Here is a 23,605-nt window from a genome sequence, read left to right as displayed (position 1 = left end):
TTTTGATTTCGCCCTGCAAAACTTTTTCATTTTCTTCTACATAATATGGTAGGTGTCACACCCATTTTACCAACTTTTTTTCTAAAGTTATATTTTGCGTCAATAAACCAATACAGTTACCATGTTTCATCCCTTTTTTCGTAGTTGGTATATAATTATGGCATTTTTTTCATTTTTCGTGTTGTTGTAGCGATTAGGTTACTCCCCGAAGGCTTTGGGGAGTGTTATCGATGTGATGGTCCTTTGTCGGATACAGATCCGATACGCTCCGGTATCACAGAACCATCAAGGTGCTGGCCCGACCATCTCGGGAACGATTTATATGGCCACATTAAACCTTCAGTCCATCCCTCCCTCCCCACCCCCAAGTTCCATGAGGAGCTGGGGGTCGCCAGAGCCTCGTCTGTTATTGAAACGGGATTCGCCGCTCGAAGGTGAGGTTGACAATTGGGTTGGAGAAACTATATATTGCGCTACACAACCCCTTTTCGTAATTTTCGATATCGAAAAAGTGGGCGTGGTCATAGTCGGATTTCGGCCATTTTTTACACCAATACAAAGTGAGTTCAGATAACTACGCGAACTGAGTTTAGTAAAGATATATCGATTTTTGCTCAAGTTATCGTGTTAATGGCCGAGCGGAAGGACAGACGGTAGACTGTGTATAAAAACTGGGGGTGGCTTCAACCGATTTCGCCCTTTTTCACAGAAAACAGTTATCGTCCTAGAATCTAAGCCTCTACCAAATTTCACAAGGATTGGTAAATTTTTGTTCGACTTATGGCATTAAAAGTATCCTAGACAAATTAAATGAAAAAGGGCGGAGCCACGCCATTTTGAAATTTTCTTTTATTTTTGTATTTTGTTGCAACATATCATTACTGGAGTTGAATGTTGACATAATTTACTTATAACTTTTCTTTTAAAATTTGAATTTAAAAATTTTTTTTTAAAAAGTGGGCGTGATCGTTCTCCGATTTTGCAAATTTTTATTAAGCGGACATATAGTAATAAGAGTAACGTTCCTGCCAAATTTCATCATGATATCTTCAACGACTGCCAAATTACAGCTTGATAAACTTCTAAATTACCTTCTTTTAAAAGTGGGCGGTGCCACGCCCATTGTCCAAAATTTTACTAGTTTTCTATTCTGCGTCACAAGTTCAACTCACGTACCAAGTTTGATTGCTAAATCCGTATTTGGTAATGAATTATCGCACTTTTTCGATTTTTCGAAATTTTCGATATCGAAAAAGTGGGCGTGGTTATTGTCCGATATCGTTCATTTTAGATAGCGATCTGAGATGAGTGCCCAGGAACCTACATACCAAATTTCATCAAGATACCTCAAAATTTACTCAAGTTATCGTGTTAACGGACAGACGGACGGACGGACGGACGGACATGGCTCAATCGAATTTTTTTTCGATACTGATGATTTTAATATATGGAAGTCTATATCCATCTCGATTCCTTTATACCTGTACAACCAACCGTTATCCAATCAAAGTTAATATACTCTGTGAGCTCTGCTCAACTGAGTATAAAAATATAATCTCCAACATGTGAATAAATTCGCCAAAGCAAAAATGCATATATTATGTGTATGGGGGAAAACCAACCAGGCATTGCTCTATGATTTCAGTAACCGACTACGTTCACTTCCATAGAGTTGGTTGGATCACATGTTTTACACGGAATTTACCAGGGCCTCAAAGTAATTATTCCGCAGTTTTCGTTTTATCTCATAATTTATCTCATACACGAGGGAACTTTAGAGTCGTGGCCAAAGTTTCGTCTCACAAATTAAGGCATTTAAATGCGTACCATTTTCATTGCATACAATCAAACATTTATTTATTTATTCTCAATCATAACAATTTACATATTTGTACATGAAACAAGTAAAAACGTCGGCATTTCGACTGCGACTGTGGAATGTCACCATATCTCAACTGCTGCTTCGAAAACGAACTATCACGAAATGTTTCGGAAATTCAGAGTTCCGTCGAGTAAGGGTGATATTCCACTCAACAGTCAATTTATTATAACACTCGCCATTGTATATTTAAGTTTAAAAATGCTCGAACTTGTGTATTTGTTACATCTGTAAATAAAGTCGGAGTCCCGGGTACCCTACAACTACCTTGTACCACCGCATAAAGCAGGTTATTCCAAACGGCCCCTGCTCCAGAATCTCCAGCACTGTCAGCACTTCCACTACTACTTACAGCACAAATAATTGTGTTTGCTACAATCATCGGTTTTTGTAGCTTTGCATAATAATTTTCGCAATCGCACTTTTCTATTATACGCATTTTAGTAGATAGGAGAAGAGGATTAGGACCCGTATCTCTTGCAGTTACCGAACCCCATCCACTAAATCGCATTTCCATGCCCGGTGCTAACTGGGAATTGTAAAGGTCTACAGATTTTACTTCCGCATTCTTTATAAACATATTCACTTTAACTACAGCTATATCCATATATGTTGAGTCTAGAGTATAACCAGGATCATACTTAATATCCTGCACATGGCGTCGTTGCCCAGTAAATTCGCTGAATTTACTTATATCGGGTTCACCAGCTAGAACGATTAATTCGGTTTTTGGTATTTCAAATACGCAATGTGCAGCTGTAACCACCGAGTACACAGTGACTATGGAGCCAGCGCAAATACAATCGGAATTACGAAATATTGCCACTGAATGTGCGCTCTGCTCTATTCTAATAGCTTCGCCATTTATAATGCGAAATTGCCCATTCGTATAGGACACAAGGCACCTAAGAACAACACACAGGATCGCGAAATTACTGCGTGAGTTCATTGTAGTTTTAGAACTTTTGCACTACTTTTAAATATAAAAACACCCAGATTAATTTTGTGACCGCTATTTATACTTACATAATTGAGTCATGTGACAAAAAGGTAAGCAAATATACAAAATTTCAGCAATTCTAAGTAACAAAAAAAAAAAAACTTAATTAAAGCTATACAATAAGAAATCTTGTTTGTTTGCACTCGCGCAGATCTTAGATAAATATATGCAAGGCGCGATAACCTCCGAAGAAATTTTAGGCCGAGCTTATCTTCCAATTTGGGTCGTGCTTCTTTTCACTTTCCTTACAAATTGGCGGGGCGAGACCTACATGTTTTTATGCCGACTCCGAACGAGACCTGCACGGCAGACGAGTTTTCACTTTCTAATTGAAAATACTTTTTTCTTAATTTTTGATGTTACTCTGCCCAGGAGTTGAACACAGGACCCTCGGTGTGGTAGGCGAACCATGCTACCATAAGACCACGACGGGCACTTCGATCAATTATAACTTGTGGAAATTTTCGGTACAAAAAGCTTATTAAGCGTTTGTATTGACATTTCCGTATTATTTTTAATTAGTTAAACAAAAAAAATTTATTCTAATATAAGAAAGTCAAGGTGTTTATGCTTGATACAGCGGAATGAAATTAACGCGGCTTTGACAAAACTTCCACGTAATTGTTCGGTTATACATACGTGTACAACGACCAAATTATTTATTGAATAAATACAACAAAGTACAAGAGGGTACACTTAATTAGTTGTATCTGTTTTCCAAACTGCTAACATGGTCTATTGTATACACTCAGAGAAAAACGCCGTTCTAAAATCCAGCACCACCGGACTCAACTCAAGCTTTTCATGTTCTTAATTTTTTGTTCTTGAAAAACGAACGACCTGTTCTTAAAACTACAACCTTGTTCTTGAACTGACACCATTTTCTTGAAAAAAGAACGGCCGGTCTTAAAATATGAACAAATGTTCTATTAATGAGAACGATGTTCTTAAATCAAGCCCAAGAAAAAAAAACGGTACAATTCGTGTGCACTACAATGTTAAATACACCATTTGGCACCAGCTATCAAGCAGTTGTAGTGGCCCAGCGGCTATGATGTTGCGCTTGCGATCGCGTTGCGCGAGTTCGATCACCGCCAAACTCTGAATTTTTTAAAACAATTTTTTTTTGTTCTATTTTTTTAACTCTTATTTTTCGTTCAGTTACATTCACATATCCACAGGTATTTCTCAAACTTGTTATGAAATGTTTTAAGTATATATGCAGATTACATCTTTAAATAAGAATAATTTCTCAATAAGAGAAATGTATGAGAAAATGCTTATTATGCATTTTTTCTTAAACTTTTGAATTTTAATAACAATTTTTTTGTTGTAAATATTCTTTATTTATGACAAAAATATTATTATTAATAAAAATTAAATAAATATATTTAAAAAATACTTTCCCTCCCACCAAAGATCAAGCACGAACCGTTCTTAAATTGAGAACGAAAAATGTTAAATCGGCCCCAAATCGTTCTCGAAGCGTGAGAACGAAAAATCCTAAATCAAGTAATGCTTGAAATGAGCACAGAAGGTTCACACATCAATACCAAAGTGGTCATAAAATACGAACGGTGTGCTTGGAAAAACTGTTCTTAAAACAAGCCCATCGGTCACAAGTTAAGAAAAAACGTACTTAACAGACTTTTGTCAACGAATGTTCTTAATTTTGAACTTGTTTCGTTCGTTTTAGAATGATTTTTTTCTCTGAGTGTACTGCCACAAAACCATAGTTGGGAGCAGTGCACTAAATTCTGAGCAACAACACCACTCGAACTTAAATGGGCTGGCATAATCAGGATCTTGTGTTAATGAAACGTTAATTTGGTATGGCTTTTAAAAGTCTGTTCATATTTAACATATTCACAAAACTAGCCTATAACCGCGGCCCCGTCTGCACAATATACCAATATATGATGCTGAAAAAAGTACAGAGATCGTCCAGAAAATAATCTTTAAATAGTCTTAAAAAATCGTGAAATATTCGCAGTCGCGGAGATAAGCAAACTGTGATAAAAAGAAGGAAAAATATAGTGGGGTTCTTAAATAAAAGGAAATTAAAATATATTTAAGCACTTCCTTTATATAAATGGACAAAAATCAGCGAAAAATATGCCCTTATACAAAGACATATTTTTGCTGAACTTTGATTTTAAAACTTTGGCATAGAAATTGCAAAAATATTTATGAGAGATAAAAGCATAAATGTGGAAAAATAGAAAACCAAAATTCAGCAAAAATATGTCTTTGTATAAGGACATATTTTTCGCTGATTTTTGTCCATTTATATAAAGGAAGTGCTTAACATTTTTTTATTTTCATTTTATTTCTTTTTGTTGTTGGTATTTTAAATGATAATAAAATAAGCGTTTTGTTATTATTGTATCTATGTGTAGACCACACTCAATAGAAAATTGTAAAATAAAACTAACAATGTATATCAGTACCTATACATATGTAGAATAGTGAGAAAGGGAGCATAAACACCAAACTTGAAACTTTATCAGACCAAGACGCCCAACAGCAAGAACGGATTGATGAATTTTATAAAGCCATTTCATAGTACCTAGGCGGATGTCATCAATTTTATCCGGTGGCCCTCCTTCTGCAGTACAAAGGCATTTTGAGGCCTTCCTACCCCTTTCCTCCACATATGCTCTCCAGTTTAGTTTCCTGTGCAATGTAGCCGCATATACTTATCCCTATTAGCATGTATCAATGGTATTCGTCCTATCGAAGTTGTTCAAAAAGTGGGGATATTGTATTTTCTCATAAAATAACCACCACCGTTTTTCCACGGCCAGTCTACATAACCCAGTCACCGAGCCCATATGTCATCGCAAATTATCGCACAATTCGATAACTTTTCGATAACAGCTCAATAATTTTCAACAACAGATTGATATATTTTCTATTATAGCTCCTATAACAAATCGGTATTGCTTCGATAACAAATTGTTAGCTTTTCGATATTTGTTTGATGACAAATCGAAATTATTTTGATAAAAGTGATGAAAAACCTAAAAATTGCGATAACAATGCAATAGTTGTAACAGTCCGATAACTCTTGGTATTTATAAGTTAAATTTTTCGAACCTTGCCCTAACCCGCTGGGGGGGATAATTATTTTATCTTATTATTGTTATGATACATTTTTTCTTAAATGAAAAAATTATAATAGAACACTAGAGAACCGCTGTGATAGCTGTCCCCAGCGGGACAGGGCGCTTAGAATATACCCGCGGCTGGTACGCCTCTCGCGAGAGGGACTAAAATACTAAATTGTTTCAAGCGGCAACCCTCTCAAAGCGTAGACAGCGCAAAATAGATCTTATCCAACTCAATGTTCAACCTCACTTACCCGTGGTGAATCCTCTTACTTTAACAGCCGAGGCTCTGACTAACACAAGTTCGTCACGGTTCTAGGGAGTGGGAGGGCGATATAGCCTAAAAGGTAGCATGGGGATATAACAAATCGTTCCCGAGATAGTCGGGCTTGGTAACGGAACGTACTGGATCTGCATCCGGCAAAGGACCATCAACTCGATAACACTCCCCAAGGCCTTCGGAGAGTGTCCCTATCGCTACAACAACAACAACAGAAACACGGTCAAAATATAAGGAGTGAATATACTCAAATTTCCATTTATATGTATCAGGAGCACAAAATTTCTAGTTAGTGGATATGACAATTTTTTAAAGCATATTTGGTTATTGGTAACATTTGGAATTTCCTTCAGTTATAACTTCTTTCTCAAAATATAGTTACCAGTATGAAAGTTTTAATATAGAAATTTTATTGATATATTTTTTCCAACTTATCAAAAGATAAGAAAATTAAAAAATTAATTGAGCATGTGCAAATAGCAAAATGTATACATTTAAGTTCCAGGAAGCTGTTATAAAAATGTTTGTCCTTGAGTGAGACAAAAATAGCTAAAAGAAAGAGAAAAGCTTTTCTTTTGTGGTTTCTTCCGAATAGATAAAATATAATAATAGCATATAAGATTTGGAGCAGATACTCGACCTAAATACCAGAAGAGCTCCGATGTATTATTTTTATATATGGAAGCCTCTGAAATAGGACTATGGAATAGCCTGTAAGAGTTGGTTGCTTTCCAATGTTTATCCAATATCAAAAAATTATACGCATGAATGGCGAAAAAAACGATCATTCTGAAGTACTATAATTCATTTGTAACTATTTAAAATATGGCAGCATGAAAATACAATGCTTTAATAAAAAAAGCATGGGCGTAGTCAGCCAAAAAATGTGAAAATGTAACTGTGATTTCATGCATTAACTGCTCAAGTCGGGATAGCAATGAATTAGTTATTGAAATGGTAGGATGTTTAGGTATAGATCCGCAAGTGTTCTCAGTCTTTAAGCTTCTATGACAACTTTTCAAAATGTATGTATTCTCTCCGAACAAGAATTAAGACCAAGTTTACATATTCCTGAATTATCTTCATTTTCATTCTTAACTCCTGATCGGTAATTAAATGACTAGCTTTCTTGAATGAATTTATCGCTTCTATTATGGGTAATTATCAAAAAATTTTAGAGAAAGTCGATACTTTTTCCTAGACTTTTGCCATCAGATTCCACCCTAGTTGAAAGAGCAACATGAAATAAACCTAAACAAGTAAGGAAGGCTAAGTTCGGGTGTAACAGAACATTACACACTCAGCTGAGAGCTTTGACGATAAAATAAGGGAAAACCACCATGTGGGAAAATGAACCTAGGGAAACTATTGAATGTGTTTGTATGATGTTGGTATCAAATTAAAGGTATTAATGAGGGTTTTAAAAGGGAATGAATCTTGTTTGTATATGTGAAGGCGTTTTCGAGATATTGGACCAGGGTGACCCAGAACATCATCTGTCGGGTACCGCTAATTTATTTATATATGTAATACCACTAACAGTATTCCTGCCAAAATTACAAGGGTTTTTTATTTCGCCCTGTAGAACTTTTTCATTTACTTATACTTAATATGTTAGGTATCACACCCATTTTACAAAGTTTTTTTCTAAAGTTATATTTTGCGTCCACAAACCAATCCAATTACCATGTTTCACCCATTTTTTCATATTTGGTATAGAATTATGGCATTTTTTTAATTTTTCGTAATTTTCGATATCGAAAAAGTGGGCGTGGTCATAGTCCGATTTCGGTCATTCCTTATACCAAGATAAAGTGAGTTGAGATAAGTATGTGAACTAAGTTTAGTAAAGATATATCGATTTTTGCTCAAGTTATCGTATTAGCGGCCAATCGGAAGGACAGGCGGTCGACTGTGTATAAAAACTGGGTGCGGCTATAACCGATTTCGCCCATTTTCACAGAAAACATTTACCGTCATAGAATTTATGCCCCTACCAAATTTAAGAAGGATTGGTAAATTTTTGTTCGACTTATGGCATTAAAAGTATTCTAGACAAACTAAATGAAAATGGGCGGAGCCACGCCCATTTTGAAATTTTCTTTTATTTTTGTACTTTGTTGCATCATATCATTAATGGAGTTGAATGTTGCCTTAATTTACTTATATACAGCAGAGATATTACATTTTTTGTTAAAATTTGACTTTAAAAAAATTTTTTTTTTAAAAAGTGGGCGTGTTATTCATCCGATATTGCTAATTTTTATTTAGCACATATATAGTAATAGTAGTAACGTTCCTGCCAAATTTCATCATGATATCTTCAACGACTGCCAAATTACAGCTTGCAAAACTTTTTGTATTAGCTAGGGGTATAAATGGGATGGGGTTTCCACTACTCTCCCTTCCAAATGAAAATCACGGCACTTCACTTTAAACTTCAAAAAATTACTTTATTAAACTTGAATCACTTCAGTCAAAAGAAGTCAACTAAAAATGATGTACATGAGCGGACGGTAGTTGATAACGAACTGATTTGGCAAATTTCCTAAGTCTCCTGCGCAGCAGGAAAACGATAAGTATGTATGTATGTATGTATGTTAATATGAAAATGTACAAAGAGTATAAAAAATGCAGAAAACAGTAAGTAAATTCTTATTTTTCAGGGTGCTTGAAAAAGGTGAGTTAAGTAAGTTAATTTAAGTAAATCTAGGTATTTTAACAAAGGGTGTGTATCTTAGCACAGGTAAGTATTTTAGAAAAATGATTTAAGTAGATTTAAGGAATTTAAGGTAAGTACATATGTGGTTTTAAGAAGTGAATGTTTTAGTTAAATTTTACAAGGTGAGTTATTCTAAGGTAAGGATATGCATATATAAGTTTAAATTCATTGTAAATTCGTTTCTTTCATATTAAGTTCATTATTATTATAATTGAATAATTAGGGAAATTTTTTAAAATTCAATCAAATTGGAGTTCATGTCTCCAACATGGCGGCCGGCCTGCTCCGATGAAGGAAGCAGCAACTCCTGCATCTCTGCCAAGGTGGATACTGCTGTGGAGAACAGGGTTTTCAAGCGCCGCTGAGTGTCCTTGCGTCCTTCCCTCTTCCTTTTCGGCTTTGCAATGACCACTCGTCGAATAGTGGGTTTCTCCTTCGGTTTCGGTACATTGCGTCGGTTCTTCTGCTTCTTGGGAGGTTTATCTTGCTGCCGATGTAGCAGCGTGTGGTGTGCAAGGCCGCATTTGCGGCAACGGTCCAGGGAGTCGCATGCGCCCGTAACATGGGATGTTGCCAAACAATTGATACAATATTTATGAGCCCGCACCGACTCATAGCGTTCTTCAGGGGTCATAGCCATGAAGGCGTTGCAATAGCGCAAAGAGTGCTTTTGGCAACAGAGCCGACAAGTGCTGTAACTCTCGTAGCGTCTGTAATGAGAATAAAAAGAGAGAGAAATATTTTGTGAGGTGTGTAGGGGGCTAACGATAGGGTTTTATGGATATCCTAGATTTTATATGCCACGGTGAGATCGCTAGAGTGAGGGTAGAGATATTATTCTGCTGGGGGAAGTGCGCAAAGTTTTGCAATGGGTCGTGTATATATTCCGCTTTGAGTGCGGACATCTACAACTCGAACATTTTCGTCCGATCCGGGATGAAGACGAGTGACACGTCCGAGTCGCCACTCGTTCGGGGGGAAAAGGTCATCTTTCACGACGACTAGATCACCTTCTTTGATGTTTGTCTGCTGAGTTTTCCATTTAGTACGCTTATGAATTTCTTTGAGATATTCATTTTTCCAGCGCGTGCTAAATTGATGGTGTAGAACTTGTAGTTTTTGCCATTTGTTGATGAGCGAGAGGTTCTCGGAGTTGGGTTCGGGTAACGCGAGTAGTGGAGCACCACGGAGGAAATGTCCGGGAGTTAGAGCGAGTAAATCATTTGGATCTTGCGACATCGGAGCTAGCGGTCTAGAGTTGAGAACCGCTTCGATTCGAGTGAGTAGGGTAGTAAATTCTTCAAATGTGAATTTTTGACTGCCTGCAACTTTAAGGAAATGGGTTTTAAAGCTTTTAACTGCCGCTTCCCATAATCCGCCCATGTGAGGAGTATATGGTGGGATGAATTGCCAGGACAGTCCACGAGTAGCATATTTTTGAGCTATGTCAGTTTCGGCTTCCTTGAGAAAAGAAGAAAGCTCGTTTTGAATGGCACGACTTGCTCCAATAAAGGTTTTGCCATTGTCTGACATTATTTTGTGTGGGAGTCCACGACGACTAACAAAACGAGCAAATGCTGCTTTAAAAGCAGCGGTCGTCAGATCTGAGCAGACTTCCAGATGGACTGCTTTTGTTGAGAAACATACGAATACACAAACGTATGCCTTTGAGTAAGGGGCCTTCCGTAAGATTGATGTTTTAACGAGAAAAGGTCCAGCAAAGTCGATACCGGTCGTGTGAAATGGGAGAGAGTATGTGGACCTTTCCGGAGGGAGTGCGGCCATTATTTGGGATTTAGCCTGTTGTTTGTAGATCGTGTATATCTTACAATGGAATATGCACTTCTTCACCTTTTGTTTGAGTCGAGGGATGTAGTATTCCTGTTGTATCATGCGGATCATCAGTTGTTTTTCGGCATTCAACAAGGTAGAGTGACTAAATTCTAAGAGTAAACAGCAAAACCGAGAGTTATCGGGAATTATAATGGGATAACGCTCGTTGTAACTAAGATTGGCTTTTGCGAGCCGACCATTCACCCGCATTATGCCTGATTCGTCGAGCATAGGATTTAGAGGTAACAATGAACTCTTTTTGTGGAGTGGTTTGTTGGACTGTAGATCTGCAATTTCGGCAGAGAAGTATTTATGCTGCGTCAACAGGATCAAACGAACTTTCGCTTGATGAACTTCCTCTTGGGTTAGCGTGATCGTTTTCAAAGTACCAAGACCTTGTGCTCTGTGTATAAATCGGTACATATAAGCAACGACTCGTAGAGCTCTTGAGTAGGAAGAAAAGCGTTCGAGTAGATCAGGCACATCTATAGCATGAAATGCATGGGTGCGCTTTTGTTCCGGTGGAGTAGGGGTTTGTGTCACTGGTTTCGGCCAGGACGTTGGGGATTTGGCCAACCACTCTGGCCCCTTCCACCAAAGGGAGCATTCGGCTAGATCCTTGGGTGTACATCCACGGGTACCAAGATCTGCTGGATTATCTCCACTGGGTACGTGTTTCCAAGGGGCGTTACTCACGTTTTCCAGAATTTGTGAGGTTCTATTCGCCACGTAGGTCTTCCAGGTGTGTGGGGGTTTTTCTAGCCATGCTAGTACGATAGCGGAGTCCGACCAGAGAAACAGGTCATGTGGAGTCAGAGTTAGGTGTAGCGAATTTGTTTTATTAATTTTGTGAGTAGTACTGCTCCACAGAGTTCTAGACGAGGGAGGCTCACGGTTTTCACGGGAGCCACTTTGCTCTTTGCCACGAGTAGGTGAGTAGAAAACGTGTCCTTGCTATTCTGTACTCGCAGGTACACACAAGCGCAGAATGCTTTTTCAGATGCATCTGAGAATCCATGCATCTGAAAGGGTTTATTGGGTGAAAATTGAACCCATCGAGGTATTTTAATTTCATTTATCGCGGAGAGATTTTCGCGAAATATGTTCCATTTGTGGAAAGCGCTGGGTTTGACTTGTTCATCCCAGTCAGTTCCTTCTAACCAGAGTTGCTTGAGGAGAGTCTTGGCTAGTATCATTATTGGCGATAGCCATCCTGCCGGGTCAAACAATTTCGCAACCACCGATAAAATTTGCCTCTTTGTGTTCGAGTTCTCTGCGGGTATAGGGTCGTAAGAGTATGAGAAAGAGTCGTTTATAGCATTCCATTTTATGCCGAGGGTCTTTGTTGAGCTGGCATCGTGAAATTTGAGGAAATCTGCATCTAGGAGATCAGATTCTGGGATGGATTCCAACAATTTTGGGTGATTTGCCGTTATTTTCTTGAGTGGAAAACCGGCTGATTTCAACGCTTCGATGACCTGGTGTAGAGAGTCGTGAGCGGACTGTATACTATGTTCGCCCGAAAGTATATCGTCTACGTAGGTTTCGTGTAGCAATATATCATAGGCGAGTGGGTGGGTGGGCTTTGTGTCTTCTGCGAGTTGGTGCAGAGTCCGTATCGCGAGATATGGGGCACAGTTGACGCCGAACGTCACTGTCTTTAATTTGAAGTCCTCCATCGGTAGCTGTGGAGATCTTCGGAAGAGAATTCTTTGAAAATTCTGATCTTCTTTATGAACGAGTATTTGGCGGTACATCTTTTCGATGTCGCCGTTAAATACGTACTTAAAAAATCTCCATTTGAGTAGGACGAGCATTAAGTCGTTTTGGAGTATGGGGCCTGTGTGCAACACATCGTTTAACGAGTTGCCAGAGTGGGTAGTTCTAGACGCGTTGAAAACAACGCGTACCTTTGTTGTTTTGCTGTCGGGTTTTAAGACAGCGTGGTGGGGGAGGTAGAACGACGAGTACTTTCCGTTCTCGATGACTTCGCGTGATGAAGTTGCCTCCATGTGGCCCATGGTGAGGTATTCCTCCAAAACTTCTGAGTATTTTTCTCTCAATTCTGGTCTTTTCTCCTAGGATCGCTCGACGCTGATGCATTGCTGCTGTGCTGCAATTCTCGAGGGTCCAAGGGCAAGGGTACTGGGGAATTCCTTTTTAAATGGAAGTTTTACCACATATCGGCCATCTTCCTGGCGGTGAGTGGTTTCTCGGTAGAGTTCCTCGCAAAATTGGTCCTCTTCCGAAAGGGCTTGGGTGTCAGGTATTTCTTCCTGTTGCCAGAACTTCTGCAATAATGTGCTAAGGGTGTCGTCTGGGTTTTCAATAACTTGGGTGGAGAATGCGTTCACTTGTTCTTTAATAGGCCCGCTGAGTATCCACCCAAATATTGTATTTTGGGCTAACAAGGAACCACTTACGTTGGCTTGTAGCCCCTGGATTATTATTTGGGGTGTGAGATCGCTACCTATAACCATGTCGATTCTCGAAGGGGTAAAACAGTTAGGGTCCGCGAGTGGCCATGTGGCAATTTCTTGCAAATCTATTTTTGACACTTTAATGCTGGGTAAGAAATGGGTCAGTTTAGGCAATAATATCGCTTGGGTGTTTATTTTTGTTTTGATATCCGACGAGCAGAGTGTTATCTCGCAGATCTGGTCTGAGTTTTGAACTACCGATCCGCCCATTCCCGAGATCTTATAATGGGTTTTCTTGGTTGGTAGTTTCAAGAGCTTCTGGATTCGAGACGCTACAAATGTCTTTTCCGAACCCTGATCTATTAGTGCACGGATCTTGTGGTGTTCGCCATTTGCTTTCACCGTGACTAAAGCTGTTGGTAAAAGAGTAGTTTCGCTACTACTCGCGAAGTGAGTTGAGGTTGAGTTTTTCTTAAAAGGGTTTTGAGTGGCTTGGGTTTGGCTGGCCTCTTTTGAGGTTGACGCCCTGTTCGGGTCTTCAGCTGGAGGTGGCAGACCTTGAGGGGTTGTGTGCGTCCTGTTCCTCTGCTGTCTGGGTCTGCTGTCTGGGTGGGATTTTCCTTGGAAGTGGAGTAGCGACTGATGTCATTTTTGGCAATACACGCATGTGAAATTGCTACCACAATCTCTTTCCAAGTGAGAGCAAGCTAAACAATTTGTGCAATAATTGTTTTCTTTTACGAATTTGCTTCGCTCTTGGGTTGAGAGATCTCTGAATTTTATACAGCTCATTAATGAGTGATTCAGATTGCAGAGTTTGCATGAGGGTTGCCTCTTTGAGTCCACATGGAATGTTTGGGTCTTATTCCTGAAATTCGACTGGTTTTGAGGCGTAGAAGATCTGTGGTTGAAACTAGAGTTAGTGTTTCGGGGTTTATTGGGTCTATATGTGCCGAGCCGTTCTACCACTTCGTACCTAGTCGTGAGAAATTTGTCCATCTCCGACCAAAGTGGTAACTCCTTTCTAGAGTCGAGTGATTGCTCCCAAAGAGCTAGGGTTTCATCAGGTAGTTTTGATGAGCATAAGAATACGACGATGGGGTCCCAGTTATCAGTTGAGACATCGCTCGCATTTAGGGTCGAGATACAGTTATTTATGGTGGTTTGAATTTCTTGAATTCTTTCACCATTTTCAGAATAAACTGTGGGCATATTAAATAGGGTCTTTAATTGGTTATCTACGAGAATTCTCCGATTCTCGTATCGGGATTTGAGTGCTCCCCAGGCCAGCTCGAAGTTTTGATCATTTAGCTGATATTTTTTAATAATCAGAGCGGCTTTTCCTCGTGTTTTTGCTCTCAGGTGATAGAGTTTTTGGGCCTGAGATAATTTTGGGTGATTTATGTAGACCGCAGTGAACATGTCCCGGAATGACGGCCAGTCTTCATAACCGCTATGGAAGACCTCCGTGTCGCATGCGGGGACTTTGAGATAGGGTTCGTGTTGAGAGGGGGTATAGTTTACCTGTATGGGCATGTTGCTCAGTTGACTAGTTTGGAGGGTGCTAATCAGCTCGCTGATCCTGAGTTTTGTGCTCATCGCTGTGTCGAGAGATGTGTTGTATGCATCCTCGCATGTCGCCCTGAATTTTTCCTCCGTTCTGCCTAGCTGTGCTGCTTCGTATGTAGGTTCCACTGCGTCGACTCGCTTGTTGAGTTCCTCCAAGTACAGCTTGAGACTGGTCTCAGAGTGGTCCGTTTCCGCTAAGTTCCACCATTTTTCGCAGAATTTTTCTAATTTGTTTATCTCGAAGAAAAATTTCTTGTCCAAAACTCCGTATTCATCTTCCGACTGGGATTTAGATCGGGTAAAGGGTCCTGACTGTGGCTTTAGGGTTTTGGGTTGCTCCTTTTTCTCGTCCGCCATATTACAATTTAAACTTGATTCTAAAATTTACTGAGAATTTAAGTGTTTCTTACCACTGTAATTTTACTCAGTTTTTGAGATGCCTAGTCCCACTGTGCAATTATGAGTAGCGGAATTTGCACAAATAAGTGGATATGAGCGGCTTTTGTGTTGAGGGTGGAAAATTACTTGTCTTAGCGCCTCTAAGTACAAGTATGTGGTTATGTATTTAAATATGTATGTACATATGGCGTGGAGAAATAAAAAAGAGAGTGGGTGGAGCTATAATTGCTTTGAGTTGCACTTATTTTACTAAGTTGAGTTCTAAGTTGCGTATTGAGTGAAGTCTTAATTTAAAAGAAGTGCGTATTAGGGTGTTTAACTTTTTAGTTTTCTTTGGTCCAATAAAATCAATTTTATTATATAGGGGTGGGGGGTTTTTTATTGGAGTAATGGGCTGAGTTTATTTATGCAAATGGGTTAAGTGCAAAATTGAGTTTTTTGGAGATTTTTTTTATGTTGCAAAAAATGTATGCAACGGGTTATTTATATTTGGGTAGCAACTAATTTTGGGTGAGAGTATGCTAATGATGAGAACCAATTATATGTATACAAGAGTGTATGAGTACAGTATTTATATATGAGGGTTTTGAGTATGTATATATATATATATATATATATATATATATATGTATATATGAGGGGACAAGTACAGATTTTTTCCAAAGATAAAAGCCGCTATGAGATGAGAAAATTGTGCTTCGATTGCAATTTATATTATGTACATGTGTACGAACTATTGGGTTAAGGTTCGACTGTACCTTTTATGGGTTTTATTTAACCAGAGTATGCGGTGTTGTTGGGTAAATGAACGGTTCAAACTACCGATTTTGGCATTATTCTTTATTTATCACCTGTTTTGACCTGTTGGTTGGATGTATGCTTATTTGCTGTGATTGCTTGCTTTTGGTGGGGTACCGCTTGTGCAGGTCTACTGCTCGTGGTATAGTAAAAAATAGCAAATATTGCTACAAAATTAAAGGCGCTGTCGCACAAAAAATTTTTTTTTTTGAATGGTTTAATGAGTGCCTTTTTTTTTATTGTATGTGTACCGTTTTTTATAATATTAATTTTCTTTTCTTTTTAGGTAATTCCTTTTGTTTAATTTTCAATATAAATTTGTTTTATTTCTATTTCTTAGCACTTGTATGACTTTCCGCACTTTGTATGATTTTCTTTTCTTTTCAGCACCTTGCTTTCCAAAATTTTTAGTTCTTTGGGTAATTTTCCCGATTTTAATTTACTTTAAACCTGTTTTATTTTCAGCACTTTGTAATTTTTAAGTAAGTAAATGTAAATTTTTTCTACAATTTGCACTTTTTTGTTTGTTTAAATTTATTTGCAGTTTGTTTTAGCGCGCACGTACCGGGTAAGTATTTAACTTTACTTTTAGTTTTTTGAATTTTATTTTTTTTATGTTTTTTGCACTGGTATAGGTACATAAGTATACACTTGTATTAAGGTAAGTAAGAACTATTTGGTCTTTTTTCGCAAGTAAGTATTTTATAAATTTTTATATTTTAAAATATTTTTATCTTAGGTGTTTTTTCCACTTATTATTTTTATTCAACCTCTTATAATTTTTTTCGCATTTAAGGTTTTAAGTTTTTCTATTTTTTCTTATAGGTCACTGATTCACTGATGGCCGCAATGGACCATGTATTAGCTAGGGGTATAAATGGGATGGGGTTTCCACTGCTCTCCCTTCCAAATGAAAATCACGGCACTTCACTTTAAACTTCAAAAAATTACTTTATTAAACTTGAATCACTTCAGTCAAAAGAAGTCAACTAAAAATGATGTACATGAGCGGACGGTAGTTGATAACGAACTGATTTGGCAAATTTCCTAAGTCTCCTGCGCAGCAGGAAAACGGTAAGTATGTATGTATTTATGTATGTTAATATGAAAATGTACAAAGAGTATAAAAAATGCAGAAAACAGTAAGTAAATTCTTATTTTTCAGGGTGCTTGAAAAAGGTGAGTTAAGTAAGTTAATTTAAGTAAATCTAGGTATTTTAACAAAGGGTGTGTATCTTAGCACAGGTAAGTATTTTAGAAAAATGATTTAAGTAGATTTAAGGAATTTAAGGTAAGTACATATATGGTTTTAAGAAGTGAATGTTTTAGTTAAATTTTACAAGGTGAGTTATTCTAAGGTAAGGATATGCATATATAAGTTTAAATTCATTGTAAATTCGTTTCTTTCATATTAAGTTCATTATTATTATAATTGAATAATTAGGGAAATTTTTTAAAATTCAATCAAATTGGAGTTCATGTCTCCAACACTTTTAAATTACCTTCTTTTAAAAGTGGGCGGTGCCACGCCCATTGTCCAAAATTTTACTCATTTTCTATTCTGCATTATAAGTTCAACTCATCTACCAAATTTCATCGCTTCATCCGTCTTTGGTGATGAATTATCGTACTTTTTCGGTTTTTCGAAATTTTCGATACCGAAAAAGTGGGCGTGGTTATGTTCCGATATCGTTCATTTTAAATAGCGATCTGAGATGAGTGCTCAGGAACCTACGTACCAAATTTCATCAAGATACCTCAAAATTTACTCAAGTTATCGTGTTAACGGACGAACGGACATGGCTAAATCAAATTTTTTTTCGATCCTGATGATTTTGATATATGGAAGTCTATATCTATCTCGATTCCTTTATACCTGTACAACCAACCGTTATCCAATCAAAGTTAATATACTCTGTGAGCTCTGCTCAACTGAGTATAAAAAGCGTAGACTAAGTCCATCCACACCCACAGCATTCGACTTGATGTTGTATACACACTTGGCGATCTCATCTTCAGTGCCTGAAACAAATGCTAATTTATTAGAGTGGTTGTATTCTAAGCTCTGATTCACAACAAATTTTGAAACAAGGTCATGCCGTCTATTTATTCCTATGAAATACGAGTTCATTAAATTTGCATCAATAACGCAAGCTTTATCAGCCTTCGGACGAACTCCTAACGATTTTAAATTTTTCCACAGAATTTTTGAAGGAACGTTATCATTAAATTTGGTTTTGAGATAATTTATTTTGGCTTGACGCAAATCAGTTGTTAATTTGTTTCTTAATTTTTTGTATTCTCTCCACCGCTCAGTAGAAGGGTTACGCTTCCAATATTTATAAGCATTATTACGTTTTTTGATAAGCTGTAAGATTCTATTATTGAACCAAAGCTTTTTGTTGTCAATTGCATTGGTAGTGGAAATAGGAACATACTTTTCATATAAATAATTTACCAGCATTAGGAAATAAGATAACTTATCATCAATGTGCGGAAGAAGATAGCAGTAATTCCAGTCCATTGCCAAACTTTCATACTGTAGACCATTCATATTTATTTTTTTAAAATCCCTATACATAAGTTTCACAGCATTTTTAGTTTTGCTGAACTCAACATCGTAAGATAACAAAATTAACTCATGGTCAGAAATTCCAGCTAAAGGAAATTGGTCAATATGCATTATATTTCTAGTGTCACTTGCACCAAAGAGATCCAGCATAATTGGTCTGCATTGAGGCGCGAAACGTGTAGCGTATTTGTTAGCAATGGTAATACCAACAGAGTTAAATTTACATAGCAAGTTCCTGGATCTATTACTATCAGATAATATATCTATAGTAAAATCACCACAGATTAGGACATGTACATAGTGCATTGACAATTCGGATGTTTTATTGAAAACTATGGTAAAGTCATTGCTGTTATGGGGGTTGTAGATGCAAACAACTAAACATTTTTGAACATTATCATAAAATTCTACAAAAATACTATCAACTAGATCTGTACAGCCTGATACATGTATAACTTTACATTGCAAGTAAGGTTTAAAATAGATGGCTATGCCGCCACCTCTGTTACCAGTGGATCGGTCATTTCTTATCAATGAGTAATCACACAACGTATACAATAAGTCTTTCATACCAACCTTGAACCAAGATTCTGTTACGCATATTCTTTGCGTACTAAACTTTTCCATTATTTAGCAATGTAGTATAATATACTAACTAACAGTTATTTAAAGTACTCAGCTGATGAACTTTTTCTGTAGCTACGCGGGCTTAGACCTCAAAGTTTTGCAAACCTCCACCTATCATCCATGCGCCCCTAGTGTCGGTTGAACGCGAGCTGGAGGGTAGTAAGCTGCTGGGTTTATTATTATTGTTATTATTGTTATTAATATAATATACTTGAATGAATAAAGTTCCGCAAATAAATCCAAAATAGAAAAAGTACGTGCAAAGAGAAAAAAAAGAACCTACGATTAGAATTAGTTTATTAGTATTTTTATACTCAGCGTGCTTTGCACACAAAGTATATTAACCTTGATTGGATAACGGTTGGTTGTACAGGTATAAAGGAATCGAGATAGATATAGATATATCAACATCATCAGTATCGAAAAAAAAAAATTGATTGAGCCATGTCCGTCCGACCGTCCGACCGTTAACACGATAACTTGAGTAAATATCGAGATATCTTCACCAGATTTGGTACACGAGCTTATCTAAACCCAGAATAAATTTGTATCGGAAATGAGCGAAATCGGATGATAACCTCGCCCACTTTTTATATATTTAACATTTTGGAAAACACAAAAAACGTGATTATTTAGTAAATAATACACCTAGAATGTTGAAATTTGACGTGTGGACTGGTATTAAGACTCCTGATAAAAATTTGAAAACATTTTTTAAAATGGTCGTGGAATCGCCCACTTGTGATAAAATCAATTTTGCAAATATTATTAATCATACATCAAAAATCGTTAAAACTATAGTAACGAAGTTCGGCAGAGAGGTTGCCTTTGCTATAAGGAATGTTTTGAAGAAAAATTAACGAAATCGGTTAAGGACCACGCCCACTTTTATATATAAGATTTTTAAAAGGGTCGTGGACGAATAAATAAGCTATATCTTTACAAAAAAGAGCTTTATATCAATGATGTTTCATTTTCCAAGTGGATTTAGAACAATAAATAGGAAAAAATTTAAATTTAAAAAAATGGGCGTGGCACCGCCCCTTTTATGACAAAGCAATTTTCTATGTTTCGGGAGCCATAACTCGAAGAAAAATTAACGGATCGTAATAAAATTGGGTACACGAATTTTCCCTATAGCAGGAAATATTTCTAGAAAAAATGGACGAGATCGATTAAAGACCACGCCCACTTTTATATAAAAATATTTTGAAAGGGTCGTAGACGAAAATAATAAGCTAAAAAGCGAAAAAGAGCTTTGTATCAATAGAATTTTACTTTCTAAATTGAATTATAACATTAAATTGGAAAACACTAAAATTTTTGAAAATGGGTGTGGCACCGCCCTTTTTATGACTCAGCAATTTTCTATGTTTCGGGAGCCATAACTCTTCAGAAAAATTAACACATCGTAATGAAATTGTGTACACATATTTTCCTTATAGCAGAAAATATTTCTAGTAAAAATGGACGCGATCGGTTAAAGACCACGGCAACTTAGATATAATGCTTAGGTCGCAGAAAGTGATACACTTTTTTGGTGATACCTTTGAAACATCCAACAACAACATTTAAATAACATTCCATTAAGGTAAATGTCCCTAATTTCATGGTAGTACGTTATTTCGTGGCATTTCGATTTTTTCTTCCAAACAAGGAATTGGGGGAGTGTTTCTTAAAGTGAAAATTTCATAATAAAGATTGGTTTTTACGGTATAATAATTGATATTTTACTAATTTTTGATATTAAACCTAATATTAAATATCAAGCAATATAAAGTTGGAAGCTCGGAAAATGAGCCTTTTGTAAGGAGTCCTCTTAAGTAAAGTGTTAAGGAGTCCAGTGTATTTTGTTAAGCCTGTAAAAATTGTATCGGTAAATATTTTTATGATGATAATTTTTTGGTATTTAGTGAACATTTCTTAAACGTTTCTATTGTTATTATTTTAATTATTAAATAATCCCCCGAGGAAGATTTTGATGTAATTTCCTGGTACACTTTTATTAATCTATTTGTGAATATTTTAATCAAAAAGCTCTGCGAAGCACAACATTTTAACGAAATAATGGCATTATAGAACTTTTGTTTATTCAATAATTTTTCATTTAATTTAAAAAAAAAAATGTATCAAGATTTCAACTTCATTGCTATTGTTTCGAATGAATATTGATAATAGAAAAAAAAAACATTGAATATAAACCTCAAATTACCGCTTAAAGCGATACCACGAATTTATGTACACCAAATTTTGTGAATGCCCCTAATTTCGTGGTATACTGCGAAGTTACATTTCAGCAAGAAAGGACGAATTTTTGGAGTGGAGTTATTTATGCGCGTATTTTTTCAACTAAATTTAAGAAAACTGCCTCAAACTTAATTCGATCTCTATTCGCTGATTTTTGGGTTAATAACTTAATTTTATAGAAAAAATGACAAAAGCTCGTTACACAAAAGAAGATTTTACAGAAGCGCTTAATGGTGTCACTAATGAAAAAAATAAAAAACAAAAATAAAAAAGAAATTTTTTAGTAATAATAAATAAAAGTAATTTTTAGAAAAGTAACAAGTTACATCAATTGAATAAATTTTTTTTATTGTTTATTTTTGTTTGAAACATTTTTCATTTAATGTTACGTATTTCGTAACAATAATGTCTAAAGTTCTAAGAAATCTTAGATTTTATGAAAAAATACAAAAAAAATAAAAAATAAAAAAAAAACAACCAACAAAAAATCAAAAAGAAAACAACAACAAAAAAATAAAAATAAAAAGTTTTTGAAAAGTACGTACATTAAACTAATTTTTTTACTTATTTATTTTGGTCATGAAACTCTTTCTTTTCATAAATAAAATAACAATAAAAAAAATACTTTTAAATTTTAAATTTGTAAATATGAATTTCAGTAAATCAATTTGTGTATCTTTAGGAATTTGCCTTTGAAATCAATTATAACTATTTTTTCCATAAAATTAGAGTTTAACTATTTACCACGGAATTAGGTACATCAGAAAATTTTTGCCACGAAATTAGGTACATTTCTTTGAAAGTAAGTGGAAACTTATCTTAATTGATCATCTAAATGGGAAAAAACTACTTTTTTAGTTTTCCTTCATTTGTTTTAACGCAAGAAAGGTAGAAAATCAGAAAAATCCTTAGTACCACGAAATTAGGGACACTTACCTTACTCCGGATTTACAACTTGTTAAAAGGTACGTGGTTTACAAATATTCCGTGCTAGGTAGGGTTTTCCTTTACAATTTTAATAAAAATTTCAAAAAATAATAAAAATAAAATTATATAGCGTAGAAAAATGTTCCCTTTGATTAAAACCGTGCAAGTGATTGTGTGAAGTGGCAAATTAATATTTCGTGCGAAAGTAGAAAAGCATCAGGTAGTTATTTAAAGTTTGTGCAGCACGCCTTGTGACTATCTGGAACAATCCCCCACCCGCGGTAAGATTGTCCGGATACAACTCAAGGTAGCACAACACTGCTATAAAGGTTAATTTAATCTCAAACACCGCTTTGCGCCACTTTTCTACTTTCACCTTTGCAGGACTTATATCAAAAAATTCATTTTAATCACAGCACAAAAATTCGATTTGTTAAGGTTATTTATTTAGAAACCTGTAATTTTAATTTACGCGCACATTTAATTACATAAAATTTTATCTCACACACAAATCACTTGCACTTATTTTACACGGGCAATACGTTTGCAATTTAGTTTGTGCTATAGCACAAAGTGCACTTAGTTTCATACACACATATTGTTGTTGTTGTTGTTTTGGGTGGCCAGTATGCTCATTTCTTGTCCAATTTTCAAATCGAAAAATTTTTATTTTTCACTTGCACAAATCAGTTTTCACTGATCTAATTTTTGTGATACAAAGTTCACTAAATCAATAAAAAAAGTCTTAATACAGTCCTTGGTTAGGCTCACAAAAAGTCCATAGCGAGTGTTTCGCAATTTTCTTTATTAACACCACTTTTCACTAGCCATTACTTATTGGCTTACACAATTCATTAGCACATCTGCATTAGCACTTTCTTTTAACAATTACGTGGGTGCGCGCCGTTGCCACGACACAATTGGACATTCCTTTAAACTACTAGCTTTATCGCAAGCTTCGAGGCCACTTCACCGAGAAATCTCTCTCGAATACAGTCCTTCATTCCAGTTCATTCTCACTCAATACTCTCTGTAAAGGCCTTTAATTAATTAATATTTCAATAAATTGTACGCTATATACGCCAAGCAGAGGCAGTAACTGAGTTTGAAAATGACTATTATGATATATCCCCTTCAGACCATACAAAACACACCCTTTTAGTCCAAAAGGAGGAGTTGAAATCGCTATGGGAGAAGGCGAAGCAGACATATGAAGAACTCT

General features: G+C 36.3%; 1 protein-coding gene across 3 annotated transcripts in view; it reads right to left on the bottom strand.

Moving 5' to 3' along the window:
• The window catches only part of LOC137245328 (uncharacterized), a 156,586-nt gene extending 135,183 nt beyond the window's left edge, over positions 1–21,403 (bottom strand). Inside the window, exons 1-2 of one of the 3 annotated variants that reach the window (XM_067775823.1) lie at positions 15,971–21,403; positions 8,330–9,701 (exon numbers count right to left, since the gene is read on the bottom strand). In XM_067775823.1, coding sequence (XP_067631924.1) covers positions 17,902–19,209 — 1,308 coding nt within the window. In that variant the 5' untranslated portion in view covers positions 19,210–21,403 and the 3' untranslated portion in view covers positions 8,330–9,701; positions 15,971–17,901. Of the gene's footprint in view, positions 1–8,329; positions 9,702–15,970 lie in introns of those variants that run through there. The other 2 variants (XM_067775825.1, XM_067775824.1) reach the window with 2 other exon arrangements.
• Between the last annotated feature and the right edge of the window lie 2,202 nt (positions 21,404–23,605).

The sequence above is a fragment of the Eurosta solidaginis genome, chromosome 3 (genome assembly GCF_040869045.1).
Source record: "Eurosta solidaginis isolate ZX-2024a chromosome 3, ASM4086904v1, whole genome shotgun sequence".
Classification (NCBI taxonomy): domain Eukaryota; kingdom Metazoa; phylum Arthropoda; class Insecta; order Diptera; family Tephritidae; genus Eurosta; species Eurosta solidaginis.
The sequence above is the reverse complement of the archived record's forward strand: the minus strand, read 5'-3'. Positions and strand labels throughout refer to the sequence as shown.